Below are 17,309 nucleotides of genomic sequence, written 5' to 3'. Positions count from 1 at the left end.
GTCCCAGAGCCATCAGCATGCTGTCATCTGCTGGCTGCAGGCTGTGCGTGTGAGGGAGCACGGTAGGGCTGGAGCAAGCAGCTGCTGGTGTGGCAGCCTGGGACGCTTCCCCGCTGAGTCACACAGCTTGGGTGGCTGCAGGCAACTTCAGCAGGACAGGGTCAGCAGCTCACACACAGCACCATTACCTTGTTGCTGCATCACTAACTTGACCACATCGTTTACCAAGAGGTAAATGACAAGAAGGGAAAATTGGGGTGGATGGAGTATCTCTTGCTGTGGAATCACAGACTGGGACCATCAAGATCATCCAGTTCCAACCCCCACTACCATGGGCAGGGACACCTCACACTAGAGCAGGTTGCTCACAGCCACATTCAGCCTGGCCTTAAAAACTTCCAGGGATGAGGCTTCTACCACCTCCCTGGGCAACCTGTTCCATATATAGAATATGGAATAGTAGGGGTTGGAAGTGACCTCTGGAGATCATCCAGTCCAAGCCACTGCGTTGCACTCACAGCAGCTTGCCCAGCAGCACAATGCCCAGGGGGGGTTGGAAGCTCTCCACAGAAGGAGGCTCCACAACCTGGCCTTGAACACCTGGATTTAAGATGAAGAGGGGAGATTGAGATGGAGATCAGGAAGAAATTCCTGACAGTGAGGGTGGGGAGACACTGGAGCAGGCTGCCCAGGGAGGTTGTGGATGCCCCCTCCCTGGAGGTGTTCAAGGCCAGGCTGGATGGGGCCTGACTCATCAACTGACACAGCAGAGGCTGAGTAAAGTCAGCTCCTGTAGGTGTAGATACCAAAACCAAATCATAGAAACATTAAACTTGGAAAAGACCTCTAAGGTCATCGAGTCCAACCTTCTGCCCAACACCCCCATGGCCACTTGACCACAGCCCAAAGTGCCACATCCACTTGTCTTCTGAACACCTCCAGGGGTGTATGAGGACTTGAAGCAACCCAGACTCTGGTGGGCACACTGACATAGGTCCTTCCATGGACCAGAAACACACCAACGTGGAGCAGGACCTGAAGGAGTTTCGGGATCCAGCTCCTATTCACTTCTGAACTGCTCAGGGAACTGAACCGCTCAGCTGAGGGAAGCAAAGAGATTCCTGCACTTGCTCTGCCTACTTTTCAAGAGCTTTTCAGACAGTCAAGCCCAGTGTGTGCTGGCATAACCTACAGAAACGGATCCCTCAGCTTTCTTCATCCTCACAATTAACAGGACAGGGGTTGAGAAATTGTATTTTAAAACAGCAGCCTGAAGGCAAATAGGAACAACAACAGCAATAATAATAATAAAATGATGAATCACAGAATCATTTTGGTTGGCAAAGATCTCCTAGATCATAGAGTCCAACCATTAACCCAGCACTGCCAAGTCCACCACTAAGCCATGTCCCTCAGCACCAAGCTAAGCCAGCAAGACCTGTATGCTCTGTGGGCATGGTGGCAAACTTACATCCAGGCACCAAGACGAATGATTTGGGTGAGAAGGGACCTTTAAAGCTCACCTAATCCAATCCCAAAGGATCATCTGCAAATTAATTGTCTGCAAAACCAACCAGGCACAGCCTTGCCCTCTGCCTGGGCTTGACAAAACAAGAGCTTGCTTTCCCAAGCAGGCTGAGTGGCTGTATGTGTCACATCCTCATTTAGCCAGCATGTTCCTGCATTTATCTTCTCTGAGCAGGACAGAAACGATCTGTGTGGAACAGCCTGGTTGATGCCTGAGATATAAATAAGCAGCATATGTGGATGAAGGAGAGGCTGAGGTAACAACAGGGCTGGAGGGATAGGACTGAGGGAAGACAGAGGCCTGGAATAACCACCTTTCTCCAAACAAGTGGATAATTAAAGGAAATCCATCAAGGCAACCCCCACAAATATAGAGAGCACCCACGAGGACCAGGAAAGGATGAGCTCAGCTTTAAGTAGAGGTTGAAAGCCTCAAGCAGGAGGAAGAGAGCTCTCATTATTTCTTTCAGATGGGAAATGCAGCAGGGAGAATGCAGCAATTTACAGCTCTGACTTGCAAATAGTGCAGCAATCACTCTATGCACACTTCACTTCTCTGCTGATGAAAGAGGGGAAGTGTCTTTGGCTTCAGTCTTCAGCTCAACAAAAAGTTCTCAGGCTCCAACACGATGTTTTGTTTTCCCTTAGTGACAGAAACAAAATCCCCTTTCCTACCTCACCACTTGAACAAGGAACACTCTTCACTTCTCAGCACACAGGAAGGCTAACTGGCCCCTCACAGAATGCATCAGGCTGAAAGGGACCCTCAGAGATCACCTTCTCTGAGCCCCCTGCAGTCACCAGGGGCATCTCCAACTACATTAGGTTGCTCAGGGCCCCATCAGGGTCCCAACTTGATCAGGTTGCTCAGGGTCGAACTTGATGGGTTTTACATGAAGTCAACAAACACTGGTTGGAGCTGGAAGGATGCTGAGGTGCTAGGTGGCACACAAGAGATGTGCTCCTCTGAGGCCCAACAAACACTGGTTGGAGCTGGAAGGATGCTGGGGTGCTAGGTGGCACACAAGAGATGTACTCCTCTGAGGCAGTTCCATGCCAGCCTCCTTGCACAAACTCCTGCTCTCTGCATTTTCAGCAAGGAGAAGGGAGAGGAGCAGTCACTCCCCCTCCTCCCCCTCCCCCGAAGCTCTGATCTCAGCTCTCTCTACAATCCTGCTAAGCAGGAAAAAACCACTGGATTTCTCCATTCCTGGCCACATTCTCTGTCCCCTCCCAACAAGGGTGGTACCTGGCACCATTATAAACCCAGGCAAGGCCAAGAAGGTGCCAGTGTAACCCAGTTAATGCAGACAGCCAGCAATCAAGGCCTAACCTTTTCCCCTTTCACATGTTCTGGGGATGCTTTTGTCTTGCAAACTGCTTCTTCACCTGGCTCTGGCTCCTCCCTTCAAAGAAACAATAAGAAGCTACCAGCAACTTACTTTTCAGAGCACCAAAGAAAAATATCCCTCTGGTGAGGAATCTCAGTGCAGTTGTGCTCTCTGTGTGCCTACCATAATCCCACACACAGCAAATCAAAATGTCGACTACTGAGAGGTTTCCTCCACAAAATTTCTCTCTCATTTCTCCAACCAACTTTTAAATGTCTTTTTTAAATTGCTTTACAGCATTGGATTTCCCACCAGACACAAAGCAGTGCATTACTGTGCTACAGAAAAATCCTGAAATCTGCAATTTCTGAGGTTTTTTGCTTGCAATATTCTGCTGCAATTTCATTAAATGAATATATTTTTTCAGCTTGGTTGCAGGAACTATTAAGCAAAGACACAAAATGAGACCTAGCCAAGGTTAAGCAACAAGTCAGAGGCAAGTGGAAGAGGATGTAGGTCCCTTGAGTCACACAACAGCACTTGAAACATCGGGTCGAGCTATTTAGCACTTCAAAGGGAGCACCCAAATGTCTCTGCCTCTTTCTTGGCTGTGGAGCACCAGATTTGAATGTTAAAAGTCAAGGGAAAAAAGAAAAAAGGCATGAAAATTGTTCCTCTCGAGCTACTGAATCATTCTAATCTGTTTCCTTCTGCAACTAAAGTCAAACCACCTTTATTTTAGTAAAAATATCAACTTGTGCCTTCAGTTGGTCTCCCCCTGCTACATTAATTGGCAGGATGGAAGAGGAAACGAACATTTCTTACCTAAATGAAACTGAAACTCAGGAATAAGCTCTGCAGCTCCTTTTATTTTTTCTTTTCCATTGGAATGCTTTCAAATGAGCCAAGCAGATGGTTCTTTTCCATACCAATGCTCGATGAGGAGTGCTAATCACCTTCAAATAACATTCCAAGCCCTACCCCTGCTCCGAGGTGGACCTGTGCCAGCAAGTCAGGTTAGGTGAGTGCCAAGGGGAAAGGAAATGTCAACAACACAGTTTTAAAAGTGAGCAGATGGGGAAAGAGAGGCCCTGAGAATTGAGCCCCTCACCAAGGTGTGCCAACTCTGCCAGACCAAGCAGACTTCTGCAAGAGTCCACTTTTCATCAGATAATGTCAGACACACAGAGAGCAGAGAATCGTAGAATTGTTTGGCTTGGAAGAGAATTTTAGCCCCAGCTCGAGAGAGAGCTTCAAGCATCTGTTCCTCACAGCCAGGGGAGACAAAGAGGAGGATGGGAGCACGAAGAAGCCTTCTTGGTGCTTCTGCTTTTGGTCACAACTGCTGCTAGCTCTTCCTTCTGCCCTGGGGTGGAGCCCCTAAAGCAGCTGGGGTCCAGCAGCACTCCACTGGCCCAGCTTCAAGTCACCCAGAGCCTCTGAGACAGCTGAGGAGAGCTTCCACCACCCACATTTCACACCTAGTCATCCCTTCTGCACAGAATTGGTTTGGCTGGAAAAGATCTTCAAGATCAAGTTTAACCTTCAACCTAAGACCACTGTGACCATTAAACCATAGCCACAGGTTTCTTGAACACCTCCAGGGATGGGGACTCCACCACCTCCCTGGGCAGCCTGTGCCAATCCTTGACCACTCTTGCAGGAAAAGAATTCCTGTTATTATCCAATTTCTTTTCTCTCCCCTAGAAGCTGCATAAATAAAGAGCTGGATTTATTTTCTGTGGTTACTTCCAGCCTCCCTCTTCAAGCTCAGCCCTGGCCCTTTCATTGGGTGATTGTTGTTAAGTCAAGTAAGTGCTGGCAGCGTTTACAGGAGGGTGAAAGGATGCACTTGGTGTTCACTAATGCATGGGAAGAGAGAGGAGGGCACCAAAGTGTCACTTGGCCTCGGGCAGCCTTGCCTGCAGTGACACCTGGTGGGCTCCATCCCTCTTTGGCCCCTCTGGAAACAGCCAGAAGCTGCAGCAGCAGAGGTCGAGGTTGGACTCAAAGAACAGTTTCTTCATGGAAAGGCTTCTCAAGGCTAGGAACAGGCTGCCCAGGGCATGACTCCACCACTGCCTAGCTTCATGCTAGAGCCTCAGAAAGAGGCTGGGACCCTCCTTGCTGGGGATTGAGATGATCAGAAAGTGACCAACTGAACTCATTCCTGTTGCTTCCTTGTGCCCTGTTGCTATTGAATAGAGACAGGAATCTTAGACCCCTCTGCTCTGCCCTAGTGGGGCCACAGCTGGAGTCCTGGGGCCAGCTCTGGGCTCCACAGTTCCAGAGACAGAGAACTGCTGGAGAGAGCCAGGGGAGGCTGCAGAGCTGCTGAGGGGCCTGGAGCAGCTCTGTGAGGAGCAAAGGCTGAGAGCCCTGGGGCTGAGAGCCTGCAGAAGAGCAGCCCCAGAGGGATCTGAGCAATGCTCAGCAAGAGCTAAAGGCTGGGGGGCAAGAGGCTGGGGCCAGGCTCTGCTTAGTGGTGCCCAGGGACAGGCCAAGGGGCAAGGGGCACAAAGTGGAGTCCAGGAGGTTCCATGTGAGCAGGAGGAGAAAGTTGTTTGGTGTGAGGGTGCTGGAGGGCTGGAGCAGGCTGGCCAGAGAGGTTGTGGAGTGTCCTTGTGTGGAGAGCTTCCAACACCCCCTGGGCATTGTGCTGCTGGGCAAGCTGCTGGGGGTGCCCTGCTGGAGCAGGGCTTGGACTGGCTGAGCTCCAGAGGTCCCTTCCAACCTCTGTGTTCTGGGATTGTGTGAAAGGGGAAGATCAGCACTGCTGTACAAACAGGACTGCTGGAAACAGAGCTCTTGTTCAAAAATGAACCTTCCTAACTTGCTCACCTGCCAAGCATCACATAGCCACCCATGGCCCTCTTACAGACCAGAGAGACACTCTGGGGCATCAAACTGAGGAAAGCATCCATCCAGCTCGGAAGCTGATTTAGACACATGAAACGGTCCCACCCTGGTTTGGTTTGCAGGGATTCTGTGGAACTGCTGCACCCTCTTGTGGAGGTCTCAGATTAGTATAACCAGTGGACACACTCAGGATGTGTCCTTCACTAACACAAGCAATGCAAACTGATTAATGTAACATCATGGAACTGTAGAGTTGTTTGGAACATTCATTCTACACCAGCTCCCTCAGCTGCTCCTCCCCAGCCCTGTTCTCCAGACCCTTCCCCAGCTTTGTTACCCTTCTTTGGACCTGCTCCAGCCCTCAAAACCCTTCTTGGAATAAGGGGCCCAAAACTGAATCCAGGATTTGAAGTGCAACCTCAGCAGAGCCCAGCACAAGGGGACAGTCACTTCCCTGCTCCTGCTGACCACACTACTGCTGATCCAGGCCAGGATGCTGGTGGCCTCCTTGGCCACCTGGGCACATCCTAGCTCCTATTCAGCCCCTGTCAACCAACATTCCCTGGCCTTTTTCTGCTGGGCATTTTCCAGCCACTGCCCCAAGCCTGGAGCATTGATGGGGTTATTGTGATCCAAACGACTCAGCACGTGGCCTTGTTGAACCTCAGACCATCCATTCTCACTTGCTCCCTATGATAGGACAAGGAGCAACAGATGTAAGCTACAGCACAGGAGGTTCCACCTCAACACAAGGGGAAATTCTTTACTCTAAGGGTCACAGACCACTGGAACAGGCTGCCCAGAGAGGTTGTGGAGTCTCCTTCTCTGGAGACTTTCAAGGCCTGTCTGGATGTATTCCTCTCTATTCCTGCTCTGGCAGTGGGGTTGGACTGGATGATCTCTTTGCAAAGTCCCTTCCAACCTGTGACATCCTGTGATCCAGCCTGGTCAGGTCCCTCTGTAGATCCCCCTGACCTTCCAGCAGATCTACACTCCCTTCCAACTTGATGTCATTTATGACCTTACTGAGGGAGCCTCCATTCACAGAATGGTTTGAGTTTGGAGGGACCCTCAAGATCATACAGTTCCAACCCCCCTGCCATGGGCAGGGACACCTCCCACTAGCCCAGGTTGCTCAAGGCCTCATCCAACCTCAATCCCCTCATCTGGATCATTGATAAAGACATTAAAGAGAACTGCCTCCAGTCCTGAGCCCTGGGGAACACCACTTGTGACTGGCCACAACCTGGACCTGAGTGCATTCCCCACCGCTCTTTGGGCCCAGGCAGTTTTTAAGGCAGTGAAGTTTCCACCCATCCAAGCCAGATGGATAAGTTCAGTTATTTGCCATATATTTGACATATATTTGATGTTGCCTTCAGCAGTGTGGTCAGCTCCACACTGTCTCTGGTATGAATGCTGAGCAAGCCAGCCCCTGAGAAGCTGCTTAGCAGTGATTTCATTCATCTGGCCTGCAGGCAGAACACAGCAACCAGCCCTTTGAAAAGGCTAAAGTAGGAAACTGGAGCAGATGAGACCATCTGAAGAGACCAAAAATGGGTCACATCTGCTACCCTGAGCTCCCTTCAGATACAGCATCACAGAAATACAGCAAATTGCAGCTTTCGGAAATCAAAGGTGAGCACAGCAAAGCATTACTGCAGCAGGTTGAAAAAGATCAGCTCAAGGATGTGCTCCTGTGGGTTCACCTCCATGATTCTGCATGTATGGGCTGGTGGAGATGTGGGGAATGGTCCTGTGGGCTTGGAGCTGCCATCACCTTTCTTTACAAACCCTCAAAGGAGGCTGGAGCCAGGTGGGGCTTGTAACCAGTGACAGGAAAGAGGAAGCAGTTTCACGTTGCACTAAGGGAGATTTGGGTTGGACATGAGGAACAATTTCTTCCCCAAAAGGGTTATGAAGCCCCGGGCCAGGCTGCCCAGGCCAGTAATAGAGTCCTCACTCCTGGCGGGGTTTCAAAGCCATGGAGATGTGGTGCTGAGGGCCATGGTTCAGTGGTGAGCTGGCAGTGCTGGGGTGAGGCTCAGGATTCCATGATTTCAAAGGTCTCTTCTAACCAAAGTGATTCAGTCACTCTGTGATTACTGCAACTATCTTCCCTTTTCCTAACACAGAGGAGGATCACAGGATGGTAAGGGTTGGAAGGGACTTCTAGAGATGGTCAAGTCCAGCCCCCTGCCAAGGCAGCCTCACCCAGAGCAGATAACACAGGAACACATCCAGGTGGGTTTGGAATCTCTCCAGAGATGGAGACTCCACAACCTCTCTGGGCAGCCTGCTCCAGTATTCCATCACCCTCACATTGAAGAAGTTCTTCCTCATGCTTAGGGTAACTCAAACATTCTCCTCTCCTTCCAGAGTCACAGATTATTCCTCAAATTTTCCTCTCAAAACTGTCTGGAAACAACCCTGGCTCAGACTGGGCCATTCCTCCCCAGCCTACTCCTCCAGGCTACCTTCCTGGGGCTTTCTGGGGCTACCTTCTAAACCACAGCAAGAAAACATTTGGCTGAAATAAATAATCCAGCCAGATTAGATCTCCAATTTTAAACCTCAGACATCCCAGAATGCTCCCTAATAAAGCAGCACACACAGGAGTTGGAAAGCTTCTCCTCCATGCTGCTCAGGTTATGAGTGTCATGTGTTTACTCAGAGGAGGTTTGGCTTTTGTGCCTCAGCAATCCCCACTCAGCTGAGCCATCCCTCAGCACACTAATCCCTTGCTGCAGGATAAATTTCAACACACTCAAGCAAACAGAGGGATTTGAGAACATTAGAAGAGAGCAGCTGGGAACAAAGAGAGGGTTTCAGTCTTAGCCACAGCCAAGCTTTTGCTCTGCTCTGATTTAATTCTCTACATAGTTTAGTTCCCAGGCTCTGGAACAAATGCCATTGAGGAAGCAAAGTTGGAATTTAGATTTAATTTGCATGTGAAAACTTAAACCAGTTTTCAAAACCCTGGAATTTATTTCCCAGCTGAGTGCTGGGGAGCAGGGGGGATGCAAGAGGCAACACGGAAAGCAATCTGTTCAGATTTCCTCTAGCCAGAACGAGAATTCCTCCAGAATTTCAATGCACAGCTCAAGATGAAGTCTTACTCATGAACCTTTTGGGCTGTGTCTACACTGCTAGGAACCAGCAATGTGACCTTGTGCCCAAAGCAAATGGTCTCCTGGGGTGCATGAAGAAGAGTATGGACAGCAGGCTGAGGGAGGTTCTTCTCCCTCCCTACTCTGTCATGATAAGGCCACAGCTGGAGTCCTGGGGCCAGTTCTGGGCTCCCCAGTTCAAGAGGGGCAGAGAACTACTGGAGAGAGTCCAGGGGAGGCTGCAGAGCTGCTGAGGGGCCTGGAGCAGCTCAGGCTGAGAGCCCTGGGGCTGAGAGCCTGCAGAAGAGCAGCCCCAGAGGGGATCTGAGCAATGCTCAGCAAGAACTAAAGGACCTGTGGGATGATCTGCAGAGGTCCCTCCCAACCCCACTGCACTGGGATTCTGTGCTGCTGATCACTGCCCTGCAAAGGGACACACTTCTGAAGGTGTTGAAGAATCCCTCTGTTAAAGAGGACATCAGCCACCAAAGGAACTACTGAGCATCAACTGCTCCCAACAGCTCCACACCACTGCACTTTTCCTTCAGAAAGAAAAGCTTGCTAAAGAGCAAAGTGACTTCAATCACCTGCCTTGGAGATTCTGCCTTCCAGCCCCACACTTCTGTGTTGTCACAGAAGGGACCCCAAGGCTCACCTGGTCCACACAGAAGTGGCAACAACAAACCAGAGCAAAGAAACCCTGCTGGGAAATGTCACTGCCCTTGTGGGCAAATTTCACCTTGGTCCAGCTTAGAGGTTTGAAGGAAAAACAAGAGCAGCAAAGACAACCTGTGCATTTTCCAGAGGGTTTTCCACCACTTCTGTGGTTTAGAAAGGAACTGGGTAAGGATTGCAGAGAGAACAGCACTCTTGTTCCTGGTGTCAGGAGAAGTTTGCTCTGGGGTCAGGGAGCCATTGTTCCTCTGATTTTGATGCCTTATGCTCCCAACAGCTTCTGAAGCAGGACTCAGCCAAGATGCGGTCAGCACAATGGAGATTGAAGCACTCAAGCAGAAACTTGCATTGTTGTGACAGAGATCAGTGTCCCAGTTTACTTTTGGGGCAGCAAGCCTGATGTAATCCAAGTGAGTCTGAAGCCTCAGTGTTTGTTGTGTGCAATGTTCTGCTTAAAGCCACAGCTCACCAATGCCAGGACTGTTAAATAAGCAAAGGCCTCATTTCTTTTTTCAAGGCCATCTTTCACCATTCCACTGCCTGGAACAATTGTTGTCCTTCACCTTTACAGAAGGACAGCAGCCTTCCCATGGAAGCCCAAAGCAAGGGCTTCAGTTCAGCTTCATTCCATTCCACCCTCACACTGAGCAGTGACTGAGGGCACCTGCTAGGTGTTTGAGGAAGAAACTAGGATCAATCTCCACTCCTCTTGAGGAACCATTCTCACCATGGATCCCCCAGTGCCTTCTAACAGCCAAATACCAGATTGAGTCCAGCCACCAACCCAACCCCACCATGGCCACCAAGCCCTGTGCCATGGCCACAGGGTTCTTGAACCCCTCCAGGGACGGTGACTCTACCACCTCCCTGGGCAGCCTGTGCCAATCCCTGACCACCCTTGCAGCAAGAAATTGCTGCTAATATCTAACCTAAACCTTCCCTGGGGCAGGTTAAGGTCACTTCCCACTGGTAGAAGCAAGAAGTGGTTGAAGCAATTTCAGACCATGTTCATGTAGCACAGAGGTGCAGTGCATAAGGAACAGGGAGGAGGTACCCAAGTATTTCAGCTGGAAGAGGAAGACTTAGACTGGAGATTAGGAAGAAATTCTTCACAGTGAGGGTGAAGAGACACTGGCACAGGTTGCCCAGGGAGGCTGTGGATTCCTCCTCCCTGGAGGTGTTCAAGGCTAGGCTGGATGAGGCCTTGAGCAAGCTGGGCTGGTGGGAGGTGCCCCTGACCATGGCAGGGGGTTGGAGCTGGATGATCTCTGATGTACTTTCCCATCCAAACCATTCTATGATTCTATGACCTTGAGGTAACAACCCACTAAAACATCTCTGATGATCTCAGTAATGTCCACAGAAAATGACTTCACCTTAAAAACAAGCTCCTTATCATTTTTAAACAAATTTTGTGTGGTTGGGGGTTTAGGGTTTGTTTTTTTTTTTTTTTATTCTTCCATTTTAAGCCATAGAAATAATTAGAATACACAGCTTAATAATAATTAGAAGACATAGCTCAATATTACTACAGTCCCATGAGGTCTAGGAGGCATCACCAGCCTGCTCAACAGCACTAAAAGCATCTGAGGACAATGTTTAAGGTAATATTCAGGCAGAGGAAAGCTTCATGTGCTGATTAACTGCAGCAAGGATTCATGCACCAGCAACTGATGACAAACCCCAGAGGCCACATCTCCCAATACCATCACTGGTACAGTACTGGTACCCAGCACAGGTACCCCTGCCTGTGGGATGAGGAGCAGGACGTGGCTGAAGGCTGGGACCTTGGTTGAGGTGGCAGTTGAGGAGCCCCAGACCTGCCTTTGTGCTGCAGCACAGCTGCTATTGGTACTCACAGGTGTTTGTGCTGGACCTCAGAGCTCCTGAACTTCATCTGCTGGGTTGAGGTGTTGCTTAATCCAGCCCAGGAGTCCCTGCTCCAAGCCAAGGGAGGAAGGTCTTGCTAGAAGCAGCACAACTCTCCTCATTGCCTGTGGATAACATGACATTAAGTGACATCACTATGGCTATGCTCAAACACTTCCAGCCAGGCAAATCCACCCTCAGTTTGGGGCTGGGAATCTATTACAAAGTCAAAAGCAGAGTCCTTAGAATCACAGAAGTGTTTAGGTTGGAAGAGACCTTTAAGGTCAAGCCCAACCCTTAACCCAGTCACTGCCAGGCCACCTCCAAACCATATCCCTCAGCACCACATCTCCACAACTTTGAAACTCCTGCAGGGATGGGAATGACAAATCTCTATCATCACAGATTTCCATATCAAGAGTCAGAATTCAACTTCATCAGGGCAGGAACACCACATCTGTATCACATCACCAAAGCCTCTTTCAAGGCAGACCCTGAGGTTAATTCCCAACATGCCTGTAGGCTCCCACATGATACTACTCCAATGTGCAGAGGGAGTGTTAAAAGCATGCAGTGTGGAGCACTTCCCATGGCTTTCCAAACAGGGAGCACATAGAGAGATCAGGGAATGTTTCTAGAAATTAAAACAATAAGGTTGACTTCACTAGACTTGAAGCCCAGTGTGGAGGGGTTGGAAGGGACCTCTGGAGCTGACCCAGCCCAAGCCCCTGCTCCAGCAGGGCACCCCCAGCAGCTTGCCCAGCAGCACAATGCCCAGGGGGGGTTGGAAGCTCTCCACACAAGGACACTCCACAACCTCTCTGGCCAGCCTGCTCCAGCCCTCCAGCACCCTCACACCAAACAATTTTCTCCTCCTGCTCACATGGAACCTTCTGGGCTCCACTTTGTGCCTCTTGTACTGTTCCTGGGCAGCACTGAGCAGAGCCTGGCCCCAGCCTCTTGCCCCATCCTTTAGCTCTTGCTGAGCATTGCTCAGCTGCCCTCTGGGGCTGCTCTTCTTCAGGCTCTCAGCCTTTGCTCCTCACAGAGCTGCTCCAGGCCCCTTCAGTACCTTGGAGCCTCTACCTGACTCTCTCCAGCAGTTCTCTGTCTCTCTTGACCTGGAGAACCCAGAACCAGGCCCAGTACTCCAGCGGCGACCTGACCATGGCAGAGCAGCGGGGAAGAGAACCTCCCTCACTCTGCTGCCCACACTCTTCTTCACGCAACCCGGGGGCCATGGGCTTTGTTGGCTCCGAGGACGTGTGACCAAAGCGCAGCACAGGCCGAGACCGGCAGCTGCACCGCTCCCAGGGGCTTCGGCTTACCCCGGGTCAAGACATCAGGGGAAACAACCCCCTGCCCTGCCGCGCCTCGCTCCCTCCCTCGGCCAAACCTCTGCAGCCTCAGCCACCAGCCCCGCAGGCCCCTCGCGTACTCACCTGCCTCAGCCACCGGGCCCCGGGCCCCCTCCTGCCGGAGACCTGCCGGGGCCGCAGCGGCGGGGGACGGGCTCCTCCCTCATGCCGCGGAGGGAAGCGATGAGAGCCACGCCGGAGACGGGCGACTAACGGCTGTAACGGCCATGACGGCCGTAACGCCTTCATCGACCCGGGCCCGCGAGCGGCGGCACCTTCCCGCCGCCGTCCCCCGGAAGTGCTCGGGGGCGGCCCCGCCCCTCCCGCGCCCCCTGGCGGCCTGACCCGGAAGCGGTTCCTGCTGCGCTGACGGTGCTCGGCCCCGCGTCCTGCCATGGCTCCCAAAGGCGGTCCCGGCGGGCGGCAGCAGTCGGAGGAGGATTTGCTGCTGCAGGACTTCAGCCGAAACCTCTCGGCCAAATCCTCGGCGCTCTTCTTCGGCAATGCCTTCATCGTCTCCGCCATCCCTATCTGTGAGCCACGGGGAGCGCTCGGGGTAGCCCCCGCGGTCTGGGAGCGGGGGAAGGGACAGGCCCTAAGCGGAGGAAGCAGACCCTGAGGGGGGGTGTGGGCAGGTCCCGAGGTGTGGCAGCAGGCCCCGAGGTGGTCAGGCAGATCATGAGGGGGGCGGTTAGAGGTTTCCCGCATCCCACCTCGGGCTCCGGGCCGGCTGCCGAGTGCGGGGAGCAGTCTCCGGGTTGCTTGTGGCCAGGCCTGGCCTAGCTTTCTACAACCCTTCCCCGCAGGATGGTGTTGGCTGCGTGTGCTGTGTTAGATCGAGCTCGGAAGGCGGTTGGGGTAGGTGGTTGTTGAGTGGGCTGTAAAGATGGAGCAGCCGCTGGTGGAGCACTGACGTGTCAGTGCCGGCGCTGCCTGCAGCTGGCAGGCTGCTGACGTGGTCTCTCTCAAGGCTCCTTCCAGCCACAAACGCAACGAATTTCTCTGTTGGAAAATATTTTTTAATGCAGGTCGACCTCCTCCGCCCCACCTCCCCCCAGCTGATTTTGCAGGAATTGGCTTTGGTCTGGCAGAAGCAGTGCCAGATTAGTAAACCGCATAGGACTCCTGTGGAGGCACTGGAGAGAGAAACCACTCAAAATGTCTTTTTTTTTCTGTTTTTTTTTTTTTTTCCTTACTTCTAAGGGCTTTACTGGAGGATATGGCACATGGATCTTGTTCAGTCTGCAGTCCTGTACAGTGTAATGACCCTCATCAGTACCTACCTGGTAGCTTTTGCCTATAAGAATGTCAAGTTTGTTCTCAAACACAAGTAAGTTCTGCTGGCTGGTGGGAGCAGAATGGATTGTTCAATAATTTGGCAAAAACCCAGCAATTTACTTTTTTTTTAATGAAGAAAAATGTCTGAAACATTACTCCAAAAGCTGTTTTACACAGAATTATTTCCTAATATTAGCTTCTTTTTTTTTTTCCTCTTGCAATTATGGACTACCTGCCTGGCTGTGTTCCTGTGTGACTTACTCTGGGTGACCCTCCTTTATAGAAGGGGGGGTTGGATGACTTCAAGAGGTCCTTTCAACCCCTCCCCATGTTGGGATTCTCTCATTCTGTAAATAATGAGTCTGAAACTACAAGGAAACAGTACAAATGGTCTCTAGGCTCCCTCCCCACTTGAGCCATGCTATGATTTTCTTTGCTTGCTTGTTGCTTGCTGCCCTTTAGCTTAGCCAAACCGTGTGGTGTCACCACAGAGCTTCATTCTTTGGTGTGAATACAGCTTCCCACGAGCCCCAGGGGAAGGTTTCCTTTTGATTTTTCAGTTTCAGATGGTGGATTCTTGTTCTACAGAGTAGCACAGAAAAGAGAAGATGCTGTTTCCAAAGAAGTCACTCGCAAGCTGTCTGAGGCAGACAACAGGAAGATGTCTCGGAAGGAGAAGGATGAAAGGTAACTTTCTTGGTCCCTCCTTGGGACCTGGACAGGCTGGAGAGCTGGGCACAAGTCAACCTCAGGAGGTTCAACAAGACCAAGTGCAAGGTCCTGCAGCTGGGTCAGGGCAATCCCAAGCACAAATCCAGGCTGGGTGGGGACTGAGGAGAGGGACTTGGGGGTGCTGGGGGATGAGAAGCTCAACAGGAGCTGTCAGTGTGCACTTGCAGCCCAGAGAGCCAACCAGAGCCTGGGCTGCATCAGAAGTGTGGCCAGCAGGGCCAGGGAGGGGATTCTCCCCCTCTGCTCAGCTCTGGTGAGACCCCACCTGGAGTACTGCATCCAGTTCTGGAGCCTCTGTTACAAGAGGGATATGGACATGCTGGAAGGTGTCCAGAGAAGGGCCATGAGGATGAGCAGAGGGCTGGAGCTGCTCTGCTATGAGGACAGGCTGAGAGAGTTGGGGCTGTTCAGTCTGGAGAGGAGAAGGCTCCGAGGTGACCTTCTTGTGGCCTTCCAGTATCTGAAGGGGCTCCAAGAAAGCTGGGGAGGGACTTTTGAGGGTGTCAGGGAGTGACAGGACTGGGGGGAATGGAGCAAAACTGGAAATGGGGAGATTCAGATTGGATGTGAGGAAGAAATTCTTCCCCATGAGGGTGGTGAGAGACTGGCACAGGCTGCCCAGGGAGGTGGTGGAAGCCTCATCCCTGGAGGTTTTTGCAGCCAGGCTGGAGGTGGCTGTGAGCAACCTGCTGTAGTGTGAGGTGTCCCTGCCCATGGCAGGGGGGTTGGAACTGGATGATCCTTGAGGTCCCTTCCAACCCTGAGTGATTCTGTGATTCCTTTGTTGCAGCAATGCCTGGAAGGTTTAAGACTCCAAGCTGGTTGTTAGGGATTAGTTCTTGGCTGGTTTGGTTTTTTTTCCTGTATAGATGCAGCGATTTGGCTTTAAGGAATGAGTTGCTGCTGTCTTTTGGAAGCTGGCTGGAACAAGAGCAGCAGTTCCTACACTCTGGGTGGCTGTGAAGGATTGGCCTGAATTTAAATCCACCCAAAACAATCTCTCTGCTTGCTCCTAGGATTCTGTGGAAGAAAAATGAAGTTGCAGACTATGAAGCAACAACTTTCTCCATCTTCTACAACAACACTCTCTTCCTGGTCTTGGTCATCATTGCTTCCTTCTTTGTGCTGAAGAACTTCAACCCCACTGTGTATCCTTTGCTGCCATTCCACCAGCCCAGCTTGCTTAAGGCTTTATCCAACCTGGCTTTGAACCCCTCAAGGGGAGGGAGACATCCACAACTGCCCACAACCTCCCTGGGCAACCTCAGGTGTGGATGTCTCCCTCCCCTTGAGGGGTTCAAGACCAGGCTGGACAGGAGAAGCTTCATCAAGGTCCCTTCTCCCCAAACCACCTCACCTCCAGGGAGGGAACATTCACAGCCTCCTTGGGCAACCTGTTCCAGGGTCTCATCCATAGCATCAGAACCAATCTCTTCCTTCTCTCCTGTCTGAATCTCCCTCTTTTAGTTCCAGACCACTCCTCCTTGTCCTCTCCCAACAGGCCCTGCTCAAAAACCTGCCCCCAGCTTTCTGCTCAGCCTTTGAAGCACTGCAAGGCCACCCCAGAAGGTCTCCCTGGAGCTTTCCCTTCTCCAGGCTGAACAACCTCAACTCTCTCAGCCTGGCCTCACAGCAGAGCTACTCCAAATGATTTTTTTTCCCCCTTCCCCTATAAACCATCCAAAAGAAATGCAAGCTGTGAACCAATTCTATATCCTTAACCTCATCTCTCCAGCAACTACATCCTGTCCATCAGTGCTTCATCTGGCCTGATTGCTCTGCTGTCTACAGGATCCAAGTAGACCCCAAACCCCACAGCAGTTTAGTTCTGCCATCCCAAAATGGAGGAGGAGCACACATTTATTGGGGTTTTTTGTTTTTTTTTTTTTTAATACAGTCTGGATGCTTGAGGGTGTGGGAGGGAAGGTTTGGCTCCAAAAGGACTGAGTTGCAGCCACATTTGGTGTCAGCCCATAATTCAATTAAGAATGGTTAGGTTGTGCTTAACAGTGGGAGGGAAAAGCCTAGGGAGCAGTTACCAAACCTCATTTAGAAGCACCACAGAGGTGTGGTGGTACCACAGACCAGCACAAGTGGTTCTGCTCCAACTCTTGTCCCTCCTGTCAGGCTGGGGACTGAGCCTAAGTCCCTCAGCATGAAGTGACAAATCCACCATTTCTGGTTGTAACTTGGAAAGTTTTAATAAAAGAGGTTTTTGGGTTTGGTTTGTTTTTTTTTTTTTTGGTCATTTAATTCTTTGTGTTTTCAGTCTTCATGTGAAAAAAAGAGAAAAACAACCCAGGTGTTTTCATGGGCAGGCCCCTCCTTCAGTGGGAGGAGGCTCTGTGTGTGGGGGCAGAAGAGGTCAGCTCTGCTTCCAGAAGAGAGCAGTCTTCAAATCATAGACTCCTAGAATGGTTTAGGTTGGAAGGAACCTTCAAGACCATCCAGCTGCAAGCCCCAGCCATGGGCAGGGACACCTCCCACCAGCCCAGGCTGCTCAAAGCCTCCTCCAGCCTGCCCCTGAACACCTCTGGGCAGAGGGCATTTGGCTTTCCCCTGGTTTCATC

The 17,309-nt window shown here is 51.3% G+C and overlaps 1 protein-coding gene across 1 annotated transcript; it reads left to right on the top strand.

The window, feature by feature from the left end:
* Positions 1–13,123: 13,123 nt before the first annotated feature.
* Positions 13,124–16,944, top strand: SSR3 (signal sequence receptor subunit 3). Its single transcript, XM_054386012.1, has 5 exons — positions 13,124–13,262; positions 13,933–14,059; positions 14,596–14,694; positions 15,756–15,887; positions 16,475–16,944. The coding sequence occupies exons 1-5, from the start codon at positions 13,124–13,126 to the stop codon at positions 16,539–16,541; spliced, it is 564 nt and encodes a 187-aa protein (XP_054241987.1). The 3' UTR covers positions 16,542–16,944.
* Positions 16,945–17,309: the final 365 nt, after the last annotated feature.

Source organism: Indicator indicator, chromosome 13, assembly GCF_027791375.1.
Source record: "Indicator indicator isolate 239-I01 chromosome 13, UM_Iind_1.1, whole genome shotgun sequence".
Lineage (NCBI taxonomy): Eukaryota > Metazoa > Chordata > Aves > Piciformes > Indicatoridae > Indicator > Indicator indicator.
This window is presented reverse-complemented; position numbering and strand designations above follow the sequence as displayed.

Bases quoted from the DNA above. Each gene is read 5' to 3' on its own strand.
- SSR3 (XM_054386012.1), top strand. From the start codon at position 13,124: ATGGCTCCCAAAGGCGGTCCCGGCGGGCGGCAGCAGTCGGAGGAGGAT. The intron at 14,695-15,755 runs GTAACTTTCTTG...GCTTGCTCCTAG, and splicing joins CGGAAGGAGAAGGATGAAAG to GATTCTGTGGAAGAAAAATG. The intron at 15,888-16,474 runs GTATCCTTTGCT...TCATCTCTCCAG, and splicing joins AAGAACTTCAACCCCACTGT to CAACTACATCCTGTCCATCA.